Raw genomic sequence first — 24,668 nt, 5'->3', positions numbered from 1 at the left:
AAAATTGGGCAATCAACGCATATTTCTAGCTTAAGAAATCACACTCAAAGGCTATAAGAAACTGGCTTTTTCTCAAACTCATCATTTAAAACCAATGATATAACAGTTTGTACTAAACCTCTTAGCTGCTTTTCCAATCTAACATTATGATATACACTCATAAAGAATTCAGTTAACAGAGATTGGGAGGGATAAACATGCAACTGCATTTTTTTTAAAAATTATACAGCTGCATGATTGTAATTTTATAGACTAGCTTCAGACATTTTATTATTAGAATTAAAATAGATTAGAGTCTTGACGATCAGAACTCGGTTTTTTAGGCAAAAGCTGCTGAACAGATTTTGGATTTTCGACACTGGGAGGGTTAAAAATGCAAATGAAATTGATTAATTGGACCTCTATACGTTGACTAGGAAGCCGAACTACCAACTAACTGACATGATTCTAAGCTAACCAGAGCCTTAACACATGAGGTCAGACCAACAGTTATGGAGCACTACTTTGACTAGCATAAGTTGTATATGCATTGAAGTTATATAACTTATAAAACTAGAAATTTAGCAAACGTGGGAATTGGCAAGAACAAGAGTGAAGAACGTGTAAACAATATTGTTATGTGATCCCAAGAGAGAAAAATAGAAGAACCTGCAAGCTTAGGGCAAATTTCTCTCAAACCAACTTTTTGCGCATCTATGTTAGTCTGGCCTAAGAATCTTAAGCAACTAGTAACTCCCCCACTAGAAGTTGATATCAAAAGTGTTAAGTATCCAAATTTTTAAGGCAAGAACCACATTAATGAAACAGAGAATCAAATGAAAGAATTAGTGAAGAGAACAATTTCCTGTTTAAGTGGCAGTAAAAGCAAATAAATATTGGATGGTTGTTTTAAAATTCATAATAACAAACTGTAACTAGAAAGCATCTCACCTAGTTTTACTCTTTAGAGTAGACCTCTAGCAATCATTTCACTAAGAAGTTTCACCGCCTTATCATTTTTGTCGCTTTCAAACAAAGCACGAATAGTAATTTCATAAGTTACACCATTAGGAGTGCAACCGTTGTCTTCCATTTTTGAGAGTAAGGACAATGCTTCATCAAAAAACCCTTGTTTGCAAATCCCATTAATCATCACAGTATACATCCTAGCATCTAAATGATAGCCTTTAATTGTAAGATCCCGATAAACTTCTTGCACATCCTTAAGTCTTCCATTTTTACATGGTCCATCAACAAGTATAGTGTATGTATACTTATTTGGCTGAATTCCTTGGTTCTTGATCTTCGTTAACAATGTGATTGCCTTGTCAACCTGATGGTTTTTGCACAAAGCATCCAATAAAGTGTAAGTGATCACGTTAGCAGATTGACCATCGACCAATGTAGTAAAAGTAAGAACATTCGGACTGATGTCTTTCAACGACATTTCATTTAACAAATCAACTGCTTCGTTCATTTGACCCACAATGAAAAGACCATATATTAGAGTACTATAAGTGACAACATCAGGGTAAATTTTCTTGACAGTCATTTCAGAATATAGTAAGAGGGCGTCGGTGACAAGTTTATCCTGGCACAAACTATCAATGAGTGTATTGTATATTACCACATTTGGTTTCACCAATAACCCTTCAATCTTTCTAAACAACTGCAGGGCAGCTTTTGTTTCTCCGGATTTACATAACCCGTTGATCAAGGTCCCATAACTAACCTCATTAAGATGAAATCCCTTTGCTATAACATGATCATGAAAGTAAAGGCTTTCCTAACCTCGCCATTAAGACAAAGACCCTTCATAAGTGTAGTTAACGTTACAGTATCAGCCTTATAACCTAACTTGAGAATCTTACCCAATATAGAAAAAGCGAAATTGATTTGATTCAGATGGCAGAAGGAATTAATCAAGATGTTTAAAGTAACAATATTAGGTTGAATTCCTTTTATTTCCATTTGATGAGAAAATGATATAGCGGTGTGGAAATGAGTCATTTTAACAAGGGAAGATAAAATTTTACAGAATTCGAAGATGTGTGGGGACATTGATAGGAACACAAACTGTGATATTCCTTAAACCACAATAATGTTTTCACGTTCAAGGTTTGTTGCTTTTTCTGTTTTTATTACCAATTTTCCTAATTTCCAATTTCTAAACCCTATTTTCCTAATTCATTGCTTCTCCTCTTATTCTTCTTTTTCAAACTCAACAACCTTATACTCTCAAACTCAATTACACAATCTCGTTTCCTCATTCAATCACTTGCTCCATCAGAAGAACCCTACACCATCCATCATCCAATTTGGCAAGATTTTAGGTTCTCTTGTCAAGGCCAATCATTACTCCATTGTTGTTTCCCTTCATCGACAAATGGAATTCAACGGAATCGCGTCAAACATAGTCACTTTGAGCATCTTGATCAATTGTTTTTCTCAATTGGGTCATAACTCTCTTTCATTTTCCGTATTTTCCAACATTCTGAAAAAGGGTTATGAGCCGGATGCCATAACTTTGACTACACTCATCAAGGGTCTTTGTCTCAAAGGCGACATTCATAAAGCATTGCACTTTCATGATAAGGTGGTAGCGCTTGGATTTCAGTTGAACCAAGTTAGTTACGGGACTTTGATCAACGGGTTATGTAAAGTTGGACAAACAAAAGCTGCCTTAGAATTGCTGAGACGAATTGATGGGAAATTGGTTCAACTTGATGTGGTGATGTACAACACGATTATTGATGGTGTGTGCAAAGATAAACTTGTTAATGATGCTTTTGATTTATATTCTGAAATGGTTGCTAAGAGAATTTGTCCTACTGTTGTCACTTATAATACTTTAATTTGTGGTTTATGCATTATGGGTCAATTGAAAGATGCAATTGGTTTGTTACATAAAATGATATTGGAAAACATCAACCCAACTGTGTATACCTTTAGTATATTGGTTGATGCATTTTGTAAGGAAGGAAAAGTGAAAGAAGCTAAAAATGTGTTTGTTGTGATGATGAAAAAAGATGTAAAACCTAACATTGTTACTTATAACTCTTTAATGGATGGATATTGTCTGGTAAATGAGGTGAACAAGGCCGAAAGTATATTCAACACTATAGCTCAAATCGGAGTGGCTCTTGACGTTCATAGTTACAGTATCATGATTAGTGGATTTTGTAAGATTAAAATGGTGGATGAAGCCATGAAACTCTTTGAAGAAATGCATTGCAAACACATTTTTCCTGATGTGGTGACGTACAATTTCCTTATTGATGGTTTGTGCAAATCGGGAAGAATCTCATATGCTTTGAAACTTATCGGTGAGATGCATGATAGAGGTCAACCACCTAATATAATTACTTACAATTCTTTATTGGATGCTTTATGCAAAAACTATCATGTTGACAAGGCAATTGAATTGTTAACAAAACTTGAAGACCACAATATACAACCAAGTGTGTGCACATACAATATTCTTATCAATGGATTATGCAAAAGTGGAAGACTAAAGGATGCGCAAAAAGTTTTTGAAGATGTTTTGGTCAAAGGCTACAATATTGATGTGTATACATATAATACTATGATCAAGGGATTTTGTAAGAAGGACTTGTTTGATGGGGCATTGGCCATGGTTTCAAAAATGAAAGCCAGTGGTTGCATTCCAGATGCTACAACTTTTGAAATAATTATCCGTTCTTTGTTTGATAAAGGTGAATATGATAAGGCAAAGAAACTTCGCGAAATGATTGTAAGAGGTCTACTATAACAATGTATGTAACTAGGTAAGATGGTTTTCTTGTTACACATTGTTATTTTGAATTTATATTTCAACTTCATGTCATTGTTTTGTTTTTGTTTTTGCTTAGCCTAATGAGAAACAAACATTTGCAGTTTGCTATTGTTGTTTCTTTTGCTAAGTGTGTTTATACTTAAAAAACTGAGAGATTGGTGAGTTTCAACTTGAGGGAAGTGGTAGAATATAATTGTTATTGTTGTCTTTGGATTTTACAACTTCTACTACACTTTCTCTAGAACACTGCAGAGTGTAGTGTGACATGACTAGCATAGAGAGAAGTCGATGAGAAGTGATTTATATTATTGACTCAAAACCATTATTAGCTTCAAGAGATCTGAAATTTAAGCCAGGACGTCTACATTATACAGAATGGAACTCACATCTCCTTGTGTTGCACCAGTATAGTTTAAATCTGCACCTGAATAGGGTGCTATCGTAGCAGAAGTTGGCTGAAGATGATTTTGTGCCAAAGAAGTTACAAGTTTTAGACTCTTGAATATTATTTCTTTAAAAAAAACTACTAACAATGTCATGACAAAAATGGAAAATTGTAGGGATTGCTCAAAACTCTAAGCATGTAACTGAGTAAGACGAGGCCTTGGAACAGGAGAGGAAGATTGCGAGAGAATCTCTTATTTCTGTTTGTGACAAAAACATAGTTAATTACAAGGCTGATGCCTGATGTTTGCAGCATGGAGCTGAACATCTTCAATAACAACAGAAAAGATGCTTGCACTAGTAAGTGTTCATGTTGTATCTTTAAACCTTAAGGGAAGAATCAAAAGGAATTAATGCATGGAATCAAATGAAATTGGAACAATCGTGTACAAGCAGATGGTATCAGTTCACTGTATTATTACAAAGAGGAGTGAGAGAAAAGGTATGAAGCCTGGAATCATGAAATCTGGGAATATCATTTGAAAATAACATTCTCCAATTTGTCTTCTGAGGTCTTCACTCAGTTAGCCTATCACTAATTGATAACCTTTCATCACCATGAACTCTCATTTTTATCAGCTCGAATTTTCAAGCATCCACCTATGATGTATGGCCTGAGATGTGTATCCTTACAATCTTTTAAATCTGATGTATCAGATTTGTTACATGTATCCTTGTGGTTATGTATTACAGTAATCGACTTTCACATAACAGTTTCTTTGGGATACTTGCTTATACTTCTGCATAAAGATTCTAGCCTTACTATGGCTAACGACTTTAGAATTCTACACTTAAGGTTGAATTGCTAAGAGCTGTGTTGTACACACAACAGGCACAAGCGTGGCCCTTAAGTTGCTGTGTACTTAAACATAAAAGAAGTATCGAGAATTGGAAAGGTCATGGAATTGCTACGAGGAGCACAACATCGTGTAGATCTTGATGCTTGTAGGAAGCATGATTCTCTTTGCTGCACAAATGCAAACTTGTAGTTTTGTATGATTTTAGGATGAATTGATTGCCCAAAATCTAGTTACCTGAATGGTATTAATAAGGTATCCTAGAATGCTATCTTTTATGATTGTTTATTTCAAGAAGTAATAAGGTTCTAATACTAGTATACATGATAAAAATCAATATTAAATTGTAACTAGGTGATTAGAGATTGAATAGCAAGTGAAGTAATTCAAAATTAATGCTTTATTCCCACTACAAGATAGTTTTAAGTACATTTTAATACGCTGATATATCTCTTTGCCGTAGGTTAGAAACTACATGACATAAATGAATTCAATGGAGATAATTTGATATTTATATATGTATATTTAGGTACACAAAGCTTCAGTTCAAAATGAAGTGAAGAGCTATATATAAAATTGGACCAAGGTAAAGTCAATTTTCTGCAACTTTTAGCTGATATGCCTACAGTTTAGAAAGTTTCCCTACTCCATCAATCTCTAAAAAATTGGGACAATTATGTAGTGCTTATGAAACTTTTAACTGAATTTCTGAATGAGTCATGTACTAAGTGGATTCTTTTGCAACATGGTGTGTGAATGGTTGAGCTTTGAAACTAATGTTAAATTTTATTATTGGAAGGATTATATGTTGTTTGACTTGATTTAAATCTTGCTTAAATGAAGTCCATGTTTTGATAGAGTTGCATATGACGCATTCACTTTGCTTAAAATTGGAGAGGTTAAGGCTTTCTGTGCATAGAATATATCGGTAACAGAGTGCATAGGGACGTGCCATCGCGAAGCGCCACCGACCACCAGCCAGAAGCGCCACCCACTGGCCACTGTCATCGCGAACAGAAGTACCGTTGTGAATAGAAGCGCCACCCAAATAATCAACACAGATTTGGAATTCAATGTATGAGTTGTATTGATTTGAATTATCACTAGTGAAGGACCTAAATGTTGTACTTAGAGTAGTAATACAATTTGAAAAGGCATGCTTGATAAGCCATTTAAAAAAAAATATTTTGACAAAAAAAAAATTATTACTGTGGTTTTGAAAACTGATGTGAAATATACATATTTAACTTAAGTGTCTATCGTATAACTGATGTGAAAACTCTAGTGTTAAATTTCAAAGTGTGTCTATTACAACAGTGGAAGCGGACCTGATGTAGAAATTCAAGATTTCACATCAGTCGCAACCTGATGTGAAAGGATGTAAACTTACCACATCATGTCACCTTACATCGGTTGCAAACTGATGTGAAAAATCATTTTCAACTGATGTAAAAAATAATTTTTGTAGTAGTGTGATCATGGTATGATTTTCGCCTTTCTTCTAATTCTCTAGTTTTTTCTTCAAGATCCTGTATAGCCCTTTTTTGGACTTCTGTCTGCTGAACAAGCTACTGGTACTAGAGTTGTAAGATATCTACATCAGCCTGAATGAAGCATCTTGAGTTATTACGCAAGCAAAACATATAAACAAGTCATTGTTTGTTGCCAACACACACAAATAGAGTTTGTCAGTGACAATAAACATTAAAACCAAACAGTCTTTTCTTTCACCTCTAGAACTCCTTTATATCATCTGGTATTTGTTGCCCACACTTCTATTTATAAATCTCCACTTTACTTTAATTTGTATCGATGTGGGACGTTTGAGTTATCTTAAATGTGGATGCAAGGGACATGGCCCATGGGTATCCTCAGTTCAGTCTGCAGCATCACCGGAGGTTATGTTAAATATGGATTACAAAAATTAATTGAAATCTAAACTACAGTGGCAGAGCCTACATTGATTTATCTCAATTAATTTCTCCTTGACTCACCGTATGTTCTTTATCATTTATCACCCACTGTTATGTTTATTAGTAAGCTAACCAATATTAATAGCATGATAAGCACGGCACAGGAACAGCTATCAGACACTTACAAATTGACACCTATAATAATTTGTAAAAATGAAATAATCCAATATAATCACATAGATCGGTGTGACACATGTTGGATATAGGACACGCCTCCGATAAAAAAAAGTGTTGGTGTTACGGAGCTTATGCTATAACACACTCAATCAAACGCAAACAGAAAAATTCAAAACAAAAAGCAATCCCATCTCTAAAAATTCAATCACACAAAAATTCAATTACACACTCAAAATAAAAATTCCATGTCTAAAAATTCAATTACATACTCAATCAAACGGAAACATAAAAATTCAAAACAATATCACAACACAATAACAAAATTAAACAAAAATTAAACAAAATTAAACAACAATCTATAACGGAAAAAAAAAATGAAAGAAAGAAAAAGGTTATATTTTTTACTGTTGAGAGAATAGTTGGTTGAATTTCGTATAATGCGGGAAGAAACAGGAGTGACAACATTTCGATTCTGAAATATTGAAAAAAACAAAACCAGACAAAGCATTAGGATTAGGAAGAAGAAAATAAAAAAAAATGTGAAACTACTCTTCGTTTTCTGCAAGAAATGAAGGAGAGAGCACATTAGAAAATAGAACTTCAAAACTCCTTCCACTATTTTACTAGAAAATTTGTCTAAGATTCTTCGGTTTTCATTTACACTTGTAATCCTTATATATACAAGGATTTCCTTTTTTGGTGGTGGCCGGGGTCGAACCCGGACCTTGCATATTCTATGCATTGTCCATACCAATTGATACAAAGATTTCATGTATACATTTAAACACGCAACATCGTTAAAATGTGTGGATTAGTTTTCGTAGTTATAGACCAAGGATAACCGATTTATAAAGAAAAAAATGTGTTAATTGAGCAACCAGGAGTTACAGGGTATTATGAGACATTTGCATAAAAAAAATGAAAAATAAGTAAATAACAACTTCCTTTCTAAGTTTTTTGTCAAAGAAAAAGAACTTCCTTTTTAAGTTCTTGTGAAAAAAACTTCCTTTTTAAGTCTTTTATCAAAAATAAAAAATTTCATTTCTAAGTCTCTTAAAAAAGAATATATTTTAATTTGTTTCCAAATAACATTTATGTCCTTTTTAATTTTAAATATAATTATATTATGTTTTATAGTATTTTTCCTTTTTAATTTCAAATATAATTATCCCGTGTTTTATGGTATTTTTCATTGAATAATGAAATTTATGTATATATAGTAAAATTTAAATAAAATCATATATCTTTTGTAATCAGATATATAGTAAATTATTTGTGATTTTTTTTTTTATAGAATTTTAATTGTGCTTCTTTTAACGTAATCTTAACATTTAATTGTGATTTTTTTATACAATTTTAATTATATCTTGAGTTTTCCAGAAACAAAAGTTAAGTGGGAAATATTTTGTGGGGGTGAAGTCAAAAGATAAAAGGGTAAAATTGGAAATTTTAATTGTTTGTTGGGTGAAGGTATAAATGTTGGGGTATAGGGTATAACTTTCAAATTATACCAAACAAATTTAACATACATAATAATAAGAGTATTACTTTTTCCACCCTACTGCCTTCTCGCACGCCCTGCAAAACTCCCAAAAATACCCCTGGTCCGGATTATATAATCCGGACCAGATTGTTAGTGATATCCGAAAAACGAAATCCGGACCAGATGTTATGTGCTTTTTTGTGTCTTTCTTTGATGTCATGAGTCTCTGTTGACCGTTATATGAACCCCATACAAGCTGCAATGCAATTGCAGGGTTCATATGAACGGTCAAGAATGACCATGACACCACCGACACCCCTAAAAAACTAAGAAAATTTGAAGAAAATGGAAGAAAAGAGGTGAAGTGAAGAATGAAGATATTTGTTGAAGATGGAAGCCTATTTATAGCCTAAAACAAGTCCTAGGTCATTTGTACAGTCAATGAAAATGTGTTAGTGGTTGTAACCGTCCAAACCTACATTAATGGCTCCACACAAAAGAATCCAATGCTGAAGTTTTCCGGATTATACATTTCGGAACGTCCTTAACCCTACAAGAAGTTCCAACTTTTCCCTCGTTCACCAGTATCGCATTATTCCGGAAAATATATTCCGGAAACCAAAGGTGCATTCCAGATTGTATTTTCCAGACTGCATCAGTGTCATGGCTGGTGGTCTGCACCACAAGCAAAACGTTTTTCAAATGTTTTTTTTTCGGTGGTCAAGTCAACAAAACGTGTTTTACCACGTTTTTTAACTGCATTTATGGCCTCCCAACCATTTTTTGACCCACCCTCCCTATAAATAGCCTTCCAAACCCCACCATTTCTCACACCATCCTCTCCCACCCTCTCCTACTTTTCTTCCTTCTACAATCATGGTTTTCCATCGTTGGCCTTTCATAGATAAGGGCCTCGTTGAAAACTTTCAGGGTTTGTATGAACGGTCAATGAGGATGGAACTGCACTGCAAAGAAGTGCGGTTCATATGGGGGTCATGTGGGTCAGTGTGGTTCTTAGCTTGGCCTGTCTGGGCGTAAGTTTGAGCACCCCTTACCTCCCTCAAGGGCATTGGTTTCTTCTTCCCGCCCTCCTCTTCCTTCCTCCCCTGGTTGCCCTCCAACAGGGAAACTACTGGTATGTCCCATCACATACCAGTGGTTAGGCTCTTAGGAGATTAGAATTAGGCTCTTAGGAGATTAGAAATAGATTTAGGTTCTTATGTAATAAGCTTAAAAAGCTTCAACATTATTGTAATGTATTGTTCATATATTAATAAAATGAGTTGTTTTTATCTTTTTGTCTTTATATTTCTGGTTTATATGTTTATTTGCATTTATTTTCGAATTTCAAAGCTTAAAATTCTGGTAAAAGACCATTCCGGAATTTATAATCCGGATAAATCTGAAAAACATTAACAATTCATTCCGGAAAATGAATTCCAAACCAGGGTTAAAAATGGAATAAATAGGGCGCGCGAGAAAAGTCATAGGATGGGGAAAGTAATACTCTAATAATAACATAATGTACGAAAAACAACTTACAGAATATATCCATAAGATGTTTTCACCTTATTTTCACAGGGCCCCATATATATATATATATATATATATATATATATATATATATATATATATATATATATATATATATATATATATATTTTATGTTAAAGACAATTTTATTAACGGAAGTCTGGCAATAAATCAAATGCCAAGACTGTAGAAATACAAGGCGGAGTTTCTTCAATCCATATGCAATCTAAATTCTTAAGAGCATATTTTGCTAAATAATGAACAAATTGGTTGGCTTCACGCCTAATATGTGAAAAATTTAAACAACGAAAACTACCCTTAAAACTAATACAATCTCGAATAATTGAGCCAACATAGTTGGGAGATTGTTGGTGAGCATTCAACGCTAAAACCACATTAGAAGCATCTGATTATGCTATAAGATTCAGAAAAGACATGTCTTTTGCAAATTCCAAACCCTTCCGCATAGCTAAAGCTTCTGCAACCTCCGAATCTGGTAAAGAAAAGACTTGCCAGCAACTAGCACCAACGACAACACCTTCATTATCTCTAACCACAGCATCAATACCCCATTTATCACCCTTTATTGGACCTGCTGCATCAACATTAAGCTTATAGAAGCCACTAAAAGGAGGTGTCCAATGAACATTAGATATTGCCAAATTTGAATCTCCACTTAGTGTCTCCACTTAGGGCCCCATATATCTTATGAAAACATGTTATAGTTTACATAAAAACAATTTGACACAAATTTTTATTTTTACAATATTTTTTAAGGACATAAAAGAGATTATCTATTACAAAATTGCCTCATTTTTAGTTATTTTTTTCTTTTCTAAAAAAAATATTTTTTTTTTATAAAAAAAGCTGATATAATTTTTTTTAGGTATTTTTTTCTTTTCTAAAAAAAAAATATATTTTTTTATAAAAAAAGCTGATATAATAATGAGCCGTTTTTTCTAAAAAAAAAAAATATTTTTTATTAAAAAAAGCTGATATGAATAATGAGCCGTTTTTTCTAAAAAAAAAAAATATTTTTTATAAAAAAAAGCTGATATAATAATTAATGATATAATAATTAATAATGAGCCGTAACCGTCCGTTTAACCATTAAAAATTTGTATTTAAATTTAATAATCAACTCCTTAATATATATCACCTATTATTTGTTGCCCACACTTCTATTTATAAATCTCTACTTTTCTTTCATTTGTATCGATGTGGGACATTTGAGTTATTTAAATGTGGATGCAATGGACATGGGCATCCTCTGTTCAGTCGGCATTACCGGATGTTATGTTAAATATGGATTGAAAAATTAATTGAGGTCTCAACAAGTTGGTTATTGATTGTTTCATTAGCTTATTGTCTTACTTGTCACAACTAGAGGTGTCAATGGAGCCCCAAATTTCAAAGTCCATTTAAAAAAGCCCTTACCAATAGGGGTGTGCAAATGGTTTATCCAAACTGAACCACATTAAATTTATGGATACAATTTGGATCAAAAAACTACTTTCACAAAAAAATGGATTTTTTTAAAACCAGTTCGATACAGTTCAGTCCGGTTCAGAACCGGTTCATGTAACTTGAACCGGATTTTGTCCTGAACCGGTTTTAATACTTTGAACTGGTTTTCTATCGACAACCGGATTTTATGCCTAACGTACAAAACTGAATCAGTCCATCTATGTTCTTTTTTTCCTACACCTACCACCGCCGCTTCTCTCCCCTACCACCGTCGTTTCTCTCTCCTCCGCCACCGCTACTGCCGTTTCTCTCTACTCGCCACAACCACTTCTCTCCCTTCGTTGCTCTCCCTCATGTGTTGTTATAAATCCAGTTTCCAGAAAATCAAAATTACCGCACATCATGCAATTCACATCAGATTCGTATTCAATAACTCTGAAAACGAAATCCACAATTAGAAGTTGAGATTAATCAAGAAATTGAGATTCATTAATAAGATCGGAGATCTATGCTATGGGTTGTGAAATCAACAGCAAAACCGAATGGAACAAAGGAGCTGTGTCGTTTGCAGAAGAAGAAGAAGAAAAAGATGGAGACTTGAAAGCTGCGCCTGCGATGCATATATATATATATATATATATATATATATATATATATATATATATCAGTGAAATGACAGTGATAGGGTTTGATTCCGTAAAAAAAAAAACAGTGATAGGGTTTGTGAAACGGGTATGGATAGTGACCGGTTTTGAGAAACGGTTAACCAACTTGTTTTTTAATTATGAAACTGGACCGGGTCAGTTTTGTAACTGTTAATTTGGGCTTTTTTGGATCAGTTAACTGGATTTTAAGATACAGTTCATGTATCCAGTTTTTATGCACACCCCTACTTACCAAGCCCACTAAATTAATGTCCTCTAATTGAAAAGAATTATTTGGGGTCAAGCCCACTATAAAATCTATTTATTTGTGGGCCTAATAAAGCCCCATATTATAATTTTTTTCTTAACAGTTTATTTATGCAAAATAGCTTATTCGAAATAGTTTATTTATGCAAAACAACTTATTAGAATGACTTTTTAAAAACCGCTTATTCAAAACAACTTATTTATGCAAAACAGCTTATTCCGATCTCATTTTTAAAAACAACTTATTCAAAACAGCTTATTTATGCAAAACAGCTTATTCGAAACAACTTATTTATACAAAACAGCTTATTTGTGCAAAACAGCTTATTCAAAACAGCTTATTTATACAAAACAGCTTATTCCGATTTCATTTTAAAAAACAACTTATTCAAAACAGCTTATTTATGCAAAACAGCTTATTCGAAACAACTTATTTATACAAAACAACTTATTTGTGCAAAACAACTTATTTATACAAAACATCTTATTCCGATTTCATTTTAAAAAACAACTTATTCAAAACAGCTTATTTATGCAAAACAACATATTTATGCAAAACAACTTATTCAAAACAGCTTATTTATGCAAAATAAATAAGATGTTTTGAATAAGCTGTTTTGCACAAATAAGCTGTTTTGTATAAATAAGTTGTTTCGAATAAGCTGTTTTGCATAAATAAGCTGTTTTGAATAAGTTGTTTTGTATAAATAAGTTGTTTTGAATAAGCTGTTTTGCACAAATAAGCTGTTTTGTATATATAAGTTGTTTCGAATAAGCTGTTTTGCGTAAATAAGCTGTTTTGAATAAGTTGTTTTTTAAAATGAAATCGGAATAAGCTGTTTTGCACAAATAAGCTATTTTGTATAAATAAGTTGTTTCGAATAAGCTGTTTTGCATAAATAAGCTGTTTTGAATAAGTTGTTTTGCATAAATAAGCTGTTTTGCATAAATAAACTGTTTTGAATAAGTTGTTTTTTAAAATGAAATCGGAATGAGCTGTTTTGTATAAATAAGCTGTTTTGCACAAATAAGCTGTTTTGGATAAATAAGTTGTTTTGAATAAGCTGTTTTGCACAAATAAGCTATTTTGTATAAATAAGTTGTTTCGAATAAGCTGTTTTGCATAAATAAGTTGTTTTGAATAAGTTGTTTTGCATAAATAAGTTGTTTTGAATAAGTTGTTTTTTATAATGAAATCGTAATAAGCTATTTTGTATAAATAATTTGTTTTGAATTAAAAAAATACTTTAAAAATAGTTTTTTTTTTTTAAAAAAAACTTTAAAAGAAAATGTTTATAGAAATTTTGAGGCTTGGGGGCTTTTGATTTGTGGGCTTCCATGAATGTGGGCCTTTTAATCTTGTGGATTTTTAAGCCCCATTACTATGTGGGCTGGGGCCAAAACTTCAAGGCCCCATGATATTGACACCTCTAGTCACAACTACAGAGGCAGTGCCTACATTGATTTATCGTTTGACTAACTCATGTTTATTCGTAATTTGACTAACTCATGTTTATTCGTATGAGAACCAATATTAACAACATGATAAACACGGACCTAGAATAGCCACCGGATACGATCCGGACACTTACACGTTGACACCTTTAATAATTTGAGAAAATGAAATAATTCAATATAATCACATGGATAAATGGACAAAATGCAATCCCATGTCTAAAAATTCAATTACATACTCAATCAAATGTAAACTGAAAAATTCAAAACAATATCACAACATAATAAATAGATTAAACAACAATCATAACGGAAAAAAAATGAGGGAAAGAAAAAGAGTAATGATATTTGTATATCCAATTGATGACAACTTTGGTGACAACCTTGTTTTTCTCTCTTCTTATTGGTCAAAAACAATGGAGAGGGAAAAAGGAAGAGAGAGAATAAGAATGTCAAGTGAGTATGAGAGAGAAAGTTATTCAAAAGTTGTTGCAAAATGGTTGTACAAATATCATTTCTCAAAGAAAAAAGGTTATGTTTTTTTACTGTTGCGAGAATAGTTGGGAATAAAACGCTGGAAGAAACAAGAGTGACAAGATGAGCCTTTTCCATTTCGATTATGAAATATTGAAGAAAACAAAACACGAAGCATTAGGATTAGGATTAGGAAGAAGATGGAAAAAAAATGTGAAACTGTTCTTCGTTTTTTGCAAGAAATGAAGAAGGAAAAAGCACAGTAGAAAAAAGAACTTCAAAACTCCTTCCACTATTTTACTATTTACATTTGTAATCATTATATATAAGGATTTCATTGGTGTAGAAAGATCTTATGCGGTAAGTATTAAAAACATTTGAATGAGATAACATAAGTCTCTTCTAGTTTATTAACGATCTTGGACTTGAACCTGAATTTAGACAGACAACTTCATTTTAGTGTGGGGATTAATTTTCGTAGTTATACATGGAGAGTAACCGATTTATAAGAAGAAGAAAAAATGTGTTAAGCGAGCAACCAGGAGATACAGGGTATTATGAGACATTTTCTATATATAAAAAAAATGAAAATTAAGTAGAAAAGTAAATATCAACTTCCTTTTTAAGTTCTTGTAAAAAAAAAAAACTTCCTTTTTAAGTCTTTTGTCAAAAATAAAAAAATTTCATTTTTAAATCCCTTAAAAAAATTATATTTTATGTTGTTTCCAAATAACGTTTATGTCCTTTTTAATTTTAAATATAATTATATTGTGTTTTATAGTATTTTTCCTTTTTAATTTCTAATATAATTATCCCATATTTTGTAGTATCTTTCATTGTATAATAAAATTTAAATAAAATCATATATCTTTTGTAATCTTAACAATTAATTGTGACTTTTTTTTAGAACTTTAATTGTGATTCTTTTAACGTAATCTTAACAATTAATTGTAATTTATTGTTTTACCTTTTTTGAATAAAAAAATCTTAGATAAAAAAGTTGAACTATCCTTTAATTTTATTTTGTTTGAGTACATCAATTATCCTTAAAGTATTTACCAGATAACATTTCATATCATTCTTCAAAAAAAAATCATTTACTTCAACAAATGAAAAACATTTCATGTCCTTTCTTAATAGAATTTTAATTGTGATTATTTTTATTTCTTCAAAAAAAATTGTGATTATTTTTACTTAAACAATTAATTGTGCTTATTTTTTTTGGATAAATATGTTTTTAATCCCAAAAAAAATCACGACCTTTTAAGTTTAGTCCTCTTTAAATTTTAATGATAATTTTAGCTCTTCACAATATCACAGTTTGTAAGAATAATCCATATTATCCTTAAAAAAATGGTCTATATTATTAAACTTTTTAAAAAAATTATATTTTTCGTTCTCAAAATAGTCCATATAAATTAAAAATAACGGCTAAAATTTATTATTTTTTTAGGGACTAAACTAAAATTGTGATTATGTAGGGACTAAAAAGATATTTAACCTTTTTTCTTGAGTAAATAAATCTTATCATAAGTTATATTTAAAAGAATCAATTCAATGAACCAAATCAATGTGATAGTCACTAACTATGTGATTCAGAGAACTCTAAGATATATTCCATCAACAAAAAAAAGAATAATGAAAAATAAAGGAAAATTTTAAAAGTAATAAACAAATTCCATTTTAAATCCCGTCAAAATATCTCTTTTAAGTCATATTGAATTGTTGTTTCGACTAGCTACCGGAAGAGTAGCATTAGTTGCGTGTCAATCCTCCATAAGGTGACAAACTCGATCTACTACATGAGCACATGTTTCTGTGGCTTCTTGCCAAAGTTTGAGATTTCTATGCTTCCAAAGGCTCCAAAGGACAGCTGCAAATCGTTGACCAAGTTCTTGTGAGAATTGATGTAACAATTCAAAAATGGCATCAACTGCTGAATTCTTTTCGAGAAACACCTTATGAACCGCATTCCAAAGGCCAATCTTATGCCAAACCTGCACAGTAAAAGGACACTCAAAACAAATATGTGCAAGGTTTTCAATAAATTCAGTTCGTAATGACCAGACAACAACAATAACACCGATAAGACAAGGTAATTCAGTTACAACTCGAATTTCCTCTTCTTCTACAACAACGAGTGATATGGCTTCAGACAGGTGGCGGCGTCCACAACGAGGCCGTCTGAAATGTAATGTTGATGCTTCATTTTCGAATCAGTTGAATAGAACAGGTATTGGAATATGTATCCGTGATGATGAAGGTACCTTTGTGTTGGCTCAAACTATCCTGCTCTCTCCTATGTATTATGTTGCCGTGGGAGAAGCCTTGGGTTTATTCCACGCCTTACAATGGCTAAGCGACATGCAATTTGACGACGTTGATGTCGTCTTGGATTCAAAGATTACAATAGACACCTTCCACAATCGTCAGGTTGATGTTACGGAATTTGGACAAGTAATTTCAGCATGCCAGAGTCTTTTCAACACACACTTCTCAAACTCTAAGGTCGAGTTCAACAGGCGACAAGCAAATGAGGTAGCTCATACACTTGCCGGGGTTGCTGCATTAATCGCTAGTCCCACTATTTATTATTGTGTACTTCGTTGTATAAACTCTCTTATTATTAATGAAATGCTATAAGCATACTCCTTTTCTTTCAGAAAAAAAGTCATATTCAAATGACACATATGTTTTTTTAATTTTAAATATAATTATACTGCATTTTATAATATTTTTCACAAATATATAGTAAAATTAAAATAAAGTTATATATCAATTATAATATTAACAATTATTTCATTCGTTTGGTACTTCAGCAGGTTTTGCATAATCGCGATGTTCTTTTATGCATTTAATTTGGTTTGCTAGTTCGTGGGTTATTTGGAAGGAAAATAATGCTAGATTTTTCTAAGCCAAAGAAAACTCACTTTCTCAACTTCTGGAGAACATCAAACTTCTTTCGTATTCGTGGTTCAAAGCTAAATTTGTCATTTATCATTATAAGTTTTATGATTGGTGCTAGAACCCGTTCTCATGTTTGGGTCTAGGCTAACTGTTGCTATTTTTGTTGAATCATTGCTGTAATTATTTGTTATTTCCTTTGGCACACCTTTTGCTGGGGGATAGCCGGCTGATTTAATATATTCCATTTTGATTTTTTCAAAAAAATAATATTTATTTGTGATTTTTTTCAAAGAATTTTAATGTTGATTCTTTTAACATTAACAATTAATTGTAATTTTTTTTAGCTTTCTGAATGAATAAATTTTTTCTAATTAGTTCAATGGGCCAAATTAATGTGCTTAGTCATCAACCATGTGATTCAGATAATTATGAGATATATTCTATCAAAAAAATAGAGAGAAATAAGGGAGAGCTACATTGGAAAAAAGCGTGATGGAAGTTATTCCTATATAAAGGCTGGATACGGATACGTGTTCGAGTATGATACGATACGGGTACGCGGATACGCGAATTTTTTAAAATTTAGGATACAATACGGCTAAGATACGTTAACAAATTTTTTATATTAAAACTTATATGTATGTAAAATACTTGAAGAAAATAAACATTGATTAAAAGAACTCAACACAAATTTTATCTAATGTTGATTAACTGAATCACCTCTCTCGTTACCTTCATCCACAAGAAGTATAATTTTAAGTGATTCATCGAGAAACAATTCTAGTGAAGCATATCTAAAATTGAATCGTATACATCTCTATTGAATGTCTACAACATTGTCTCACTTTTTTACTCTTCATCTTTCTCTAGGATACGTATTTGTGTAGTATCTTTGTGTATATGCGAAGTATCGTATAAGTATCCGTTAAAATATTTTTTAAAAATTTAAATAATTAATTCCGATACTTCATGGGTGCGTATCTGCGAGCATCCGTGTAGTATCGGTATCTGATACGTATCCGATACGGGTACGTCTCCGTTTTGGAGTATCCAGACTTCATAGCTAGTATATACCCTATGATGACAGTTGTTATTTCTAAGTTTTGTATTGAAGAGATTCAGAGACTGCAAATGAAAATTATTTGGGGTGAATATGATAATGAGAGAAAGGGTCATGAAGTGGGTTAGGAGAAGGTGACTAAGCCGAAAGAGATGGGTGGCATTGCGCTTCGAAGATTAGATTTGATGAACAAGGTTTGTATTTTAAAGTTTGGTGTGAGGTGCTGCACGAAAAGTATAAATGCAGCGAGAGTATGAAGGATTTTGTAGATAGATATTCGAGCTCTAATTTATGGAAGGTCGTTGTTAAATTGTGGCCTAATTTAACTTAGTGTTGCTTTTGGTATTTGGGGGACGGTAGGAGTGTGGAGGCTTGGAGTTGTACATGGATTGATTTGGAAGTTCATGTAAATGATATGAATTTGTGAATTCATGATGATATTAAACATGTAGAAGTTGTTGATTTTGTATCAAGTAGTGGCGTATGGAATTAGAGTGTTATGGAAAATTGGATGCCTATAAATATTATGCAAAAAATAGCACGTATCCCTCCTCCAAGTGATTATTGTGGTGCGTGTAAGTACATGTGTCATGTGTGTAGTTTGGGACTCGAATATTTATTTTCGGTAGCTAGTATGTACAAGATTTTGTGTAACTTCTATCAGGATAATGATGATTGAGATTGGAGATCGATTTGGAAATTACGAGTGCCCGTTGATGACAGTCCGTCATTCCACATTTTTAGAGTCTTTTTATGATATTTTTATAGCATTTAGGGAGTCAATTACTTGTAATTCATGGTGAAATCAGATTAAAACAGGAACAAGAGCCCAAAGGAAGAAATTGAGAAAAAAAGGAAAAAATGTGAAGAATCGTGCCACGTTTGCTCTAATCATTGCACGTTGCAAGGATGTAGAGTTCACTGATGCGTTCTGGAAATTTCGTGGCACGATGAACCACGAAACGTGCCACGATGATTAAATATAGTTGCTGCCACGTATGAATTAATTTGGGTGGTGTGAATAATAGAAAGATTAGGAAAGGAATTGGGCTTTGACCTAATGGTGGGTGTTGACCCGAAAAGAAAAACAAGAAGAAAAGTTACTTGGAAAGAAAGAAAGGAAAACGGCACATGACATGGTATATAAAGGAGAAAGTTGCTTTTTTGACAAAGAATACTTCCAATTGACACATGGAAATGACCTTAATGCCCCCAGTGGTTGTTAACTGCCGCTGGAAAAAACGTCGGTAGTTAACTACCGTTGAGTGCCAGCGGTTGTTAACTACCGCCGAAGTTGAATGTAGCGGTTGTTAACTGCCGCTACGTGCTTAACATTTTCCAGAAGCTCATTTCCATCTTCCTTATTTTGTGTCTTTCCTAACCAATTTTAACTTTCATTTTCATCTAAAATTTTTATCAAATAACCAATTGAAAATTCTTCTAAAATTTTCATCTAATAATACCTAAACATATTCATCCAATATTTAACAGGAACATGGTAAAATTAAAACGCAAGAAATAATATAAAACGAACGTACGTATATGTCATAAAAATAGAAAAATGTATGGAACATGTCATAATAATACATCATGATCATCATACTCAAAAAACACATAAGTAAATCCTAATACTAATCAGCCATGCCTAGCCTGCCTCTGCTGCCCCCTGCGCCGCCTGGAAATCTGATAAGTAAGGACAGGCTCAGTAGCACTAACTATCCGCAAGACCTCCTGGACAACCTCCTCTTTAGTCATCTCGCCATGCCTGGCCGCAATATCTCGGGCTATGTGCGCCACATCCCGGACGATCGTCAGTGTGTCAAGCTACCTCCGAGTCTTAGGGACATACGGGTCATCAACCCTCTTTTCTCTCCGAGCACTAGCGATACTCGCCTCTTTACCTCTCCGCATCTTATCCTCTTTAATAACCTGCTGCTGCTCATCCGTATCCCTAGCCATAGCTGTACAAAACACAAATTAAAAGAAGGCATAAATACGTGGGCAATGTATACTTTACGGTAACATGATTCTAAGTCATTGAACATATCATAAAAATCCAAGGCATTGAACCTAAGGCAAGTAACATGTAACATATCACAAATATAACTTAGGCATTCATAAAAATCCAAACTTAGAATAATTCAACTTGGGCATTTCATCAAAAAAAATTATGTATCGTATAACATTATGTCATTCTTAAACTTGCCAAAAAATGTCAAAATCCAGGCTTATAATAATTACAACATCTATACATTATAAAATTGAACATACTTGAAAAAAAATTACACAAAAAAAGCAACAATTTCTCACTTATGCATTTTATCAAACACCTTATGTGCATTCTAAAGTAGGAGCATAATTAGTGTGATTTGAACATCTAAAGGGCTACATTGTACCTGCATTGTTTCTAAACAACAAATACAGCAGAAACAATCCATTACAACATCAAATTTTATACTAATTTGCAATTTCTAAACCGAGTAATGATATTTTGACATCCATTTGATGACAACTTTGTTGACAATCTTGTTTTTCTTACTTCTTATTGGTCAAAAACAATGGAGAGAGAAAAAGGAAGAGAGAGAATAACAACATCATGTGAGTATGAGAGAGAAAGTTGTCCAAAAGTTGTCAAAAAGTGGTTGTCAAAATATCATTTCTGTTCTAAACCTAACCTAAACACTAACATTTTGCTAAAATTATGAAACTACAACCCTAAACAATCTACATTGCATGTAAATAGGAATAAAGGCACTTACTTGTGATTTACTTGAAGCAAATTGGATGATTTTCGTGCAAATGATTGTTTGGGTGAATTTGGTTTGCTTTGAACTTGTGTTGAGTGTTTCTGTAAACCATAAACTACAGCTTCTGCGTTCTTAAGATGCAGAACTCAGCGGTTGTTAACAACCGCTGGAACTCAGCAGTAGTTAACAACCGGCGTGATTACCAGCGGTTGTTAACTACCGCCAGGGGCATTAAGGTCATTTTCATGTGTCAATTGGAAGTATTCTATGTCAAAAAAGCAATTTTCTATAAAGGAAGCATCACACTTTGGCCATTCATTCACGTTTCTTGGCAGCCATTCAGGTTTCGGCGGATCACGTTTTTGGAAGGAGAGAAGCCGCAAGCAACACGAGACAAAAGGAGGAGGAGAAAAGCTCATGGAATTTGGAATATGCAACAGTACTGATTAAATAGAGCAAAGCCGGTAACACTATAATTCGATCGGTTTATTTCTTTTAATATGTTGTTTATTTCTTTGATCATGTGTAGCTAATTTCCTTTGATTAAGCCATGCTGAACCTATTGTAATATATGAATAAGTAGTTGAACTCTCTTTATTATCAATGTTATTCAGTCTTTATTTAGAATTATTTGTGTTCATTGCTTTTTATATGATTGTTTGTATGACTATTAACCCTAGCTTCTTGCAATCAAATAAATTGATCTTAGGAATTGAATGACTACTAGCCCTAGCTTTTAATCCTGAAATAATAATTTTGTTTAACTCAACACTAGGAACCTAGAGATAGGAAATTGAGAGTTATGACATATAAATTGACGTTCTGATGTTGCTTCCACAGTTATTCAATCTAGTTAAGAGATTAATAGGGTTATAACTTAGGAAAGGGTTTTGAGTCAAAAGATTGATCTAAACCACTTAGTTAATTTGTCGTAAAGAATGAATAGTAATTGAGAGTAAAGAGAGGTAAACTAATCATATAGAGCAATAGCAGATTCATCGGCTTAATCATTCATCTTCCATATAATCTCCAACCATTTTTATTTACTTGCAATTTATTATTTTTAGCATTTAATCCAACTGCCTAGGGCAACCATTATAATCTTTACACATCCTTAATTTTAACATCTTTGTCAAGTAGAAATTGAAACAGTCCATGTGGATACGAACTTATAAATTTTATTACTTCGATATATTTTTGGTACACTTGCCAGATATCTATCACCCGTAAGGGTGAGGCACTTTGTTCGGATTATGTGGCATGACATGCTTTTGACAAACACCAACAAAAGTAGGATGGGTCTTGGTAGTGTTATATGTGGGTATTGTGGTTGTATTATTTAAAGTACTTTACATGTCATTGGAGAATGTCATCCTGTAATGCGTCTTTGGTTGAATGTTGTGCATGTGAGTGCTAGAGATATGAAGCAACGGTTAGTTTTCAACATGAGTTAATGGGTTGGAAAATGGTGGTTGGGTGGAAGGATTTTTAGGCTATGGCGTGTCAATGTTTGTGGCCTTGGAGGAACAAAGAGATTCATGAAGAGCACTTTTTTTTTTCTAGCCTCATTATCCATCCAATCATGTTTTGAAGCTTATTTGAGAATATTATAGAGCATACAAGGCGAATAGAGTTGTTATGGCATCACCTTGTGAAATTGTTCAAATTGGTTGGAACTTGGAAAATGGCTATCATAAAGATAATGAGTTAGCTGGTTGTGGTGGTGTTATTCGTGGAAGTGATGGTGAATGGGTTGGTGGCTTTGTTAAAGGTGTTCGTATGTGTAGTGCCTATATGGCAGAGCTTTGGGTAATGTTTGAAGGTTTGAAGTATGCAAGAAGGTTCAAATTCAAAGCAGATGAATTGAATGTGGATTCTTTGGTGGTTTCTAATGTCCTTTCTAATAATAAGAATGGAAGCCCATTGGTTGTGAAGATTCGTCGATTGCTTGAGTTAGAGTGGGAGGTAGTGGTGCATCACTACTACAGTTAAGCCAGTCAGGGTGAGGATGTCTTGGTAAACTTCAGATGCTTGAACGCCGATTGTTTATTAGGAGACTTGTCCGAGTTAATTCTCTATTTTGGTTGATGCTGATATTAGGGGATTTAGTGCTCCACGTTTAGTCCCTTTGTAGCCGGTTTTTTTTTATTTCCGTGTTTTAACCCTGTTTGATAAAAAAAAGTATATAACAACATCCATTTTATGTCCAATAAAAAAAACCGCTTTTATTTCATTTCCAAATAGATTTATGTCTTTTTTATCAAAGCATTAAATGCAAAACATACGAAAATTAAATATAACTCATACCATAATTGAATAAAGAAATTGCATAAATGAGTTTCAACAAATAAATAGAGGTTTACCTTAGAACCTTAATCTTTAGGTGTTGAGTTACTCATGATAACTAAATACATAATCAAAGAAAAACAAAACATACCCCTAGAACAAACTGTCGGAGCTTGTAACTCCTTTTTGATGCTTCGGTGCTTGCCTTCGTCTTGAACCGCCAATTTTCTGAATGAATATTTATCGGTGCACATAGCCCTTTTAGCTAGGAATTTTTCCACTGGGTTTACATTGGGTTATTGGCCATTTTCCCCTAACATGCAGTCGAAAAACAACAGAAGCTATTTTTTTTCTTGCCCCGCTTTTTTTCCCTCCAACAAATATTGCAAAAACAAAATCAAAGCAAACTAACTATTTTTTTATTTGGATTTTTCCTTGAATCAAACCGAGTGACATCCTAACTAAAATATCTTTATTAATAATTAATAGAGTAGTTAGTTGGATTGAAATACCATAAATAAAAAATTATATGGTTATGAAGTAGTTGAATATTGATGGAAGTTGTAGTACTTCCGGTATTGGTTTTAGAGGTTTACTTCATGATAACAAAGGAGATTAGATAGTAGGATTCTCTTCCGGTGAGGGGGAGATATGCTTTTGAGCTGACATATGCATTGTTTAAATGAACTTACATTGAGATACTATAATTAAATCCTTAAGATTGTTGTAAAATATTGACATAAAATTATATCCAAATAATAATCTACATATAAAAATAAGAAATAATTAAACATTAAAGAGAATAAACAAGAGAGATATCAAGTAAACTTATCTGTGCTATATATTATTGTATGACTTGGCCATCGACACAGGTCCATCAATATCCTCCACCGACAATTCATATTAAACCCACACAATAGTAATCCGGTATATAACCTGAGGTGTGCTGATCGCACTGTCCTTAAGGATTTATCCACCTCATAAGCGCAAATCCCCCAGGATTCAGCAGGCTCTTCTTGGTTTGAAACCAAGGATGCAGAACTATCAAGAAGAAATATTTTCAGGAGGATGTAACCCATAATTATATGTCAGACTCATGAAAATCTATTTATGTGTAGCTTGAAGCATAAAAAGAAAAGAGGGATATTTGTTTAGAATGTGCATGAGTTTGTAAAACCAAAAGAAAAAATAGTTTTCCTGATCTCAAAATTAAAAGAACGTAAACTCCATATGTAAATT

At 32.8% G+C, this 24,668-nt stretch overlaps 2 protein-coding genes across 2 annotated transcripts; both read left to right on the top strand.

The window, feature by feature from the left end:
• The first annotated feature begins 2,080 nt into the window (after positions 1-2,080).
• Positions 2,081-3,751, top strand: LOC146938773 (uncharacterized). The gene has a single exon (XM_085757871.1). It carries the CDS (start codon positions 2,081-2,083, stop codon positions 3,749-3,751), a length of 1,671 nt encoding a protein of 556 aa, XP_085613997.1.
• Positions 3,752-16,574: 12,823 nt separating this feature from the next.
• On the top strand, positions 16,575-17,072 carry LOC146938772 (uncharacterized). The gene has a single exon (XM_085749682.1). It carries the CDS (start codon positions 16,575-16,577, stop codon positions 17,070-17,072), a length of 498 nt encoding a protein of 165 aa, XP_085605808.1.
• Positions 17,073-24,668: the final 7,596 nt, after the last annotated feature.

Source organism: Medicago sativa, chromosome 3, assembly GCF_051527215.1.
Source record: "Medicago sativa cultivar Bolivia chromosome 3, Bolivia_mono, whole genome shotgun sequence".
Classification (NCBI taxonomy): domain Eukaryota; kingdom Viridiplantae; phylum Streptophyta; class Magnoliopsida; order Fabales; family Fabaceae; genus Medicago; species Medicago sativa.
Note: the sequence above shows the minus strand (reverse complement) of the source record. Positions and strands in the feature narration are given on the sequence as shown.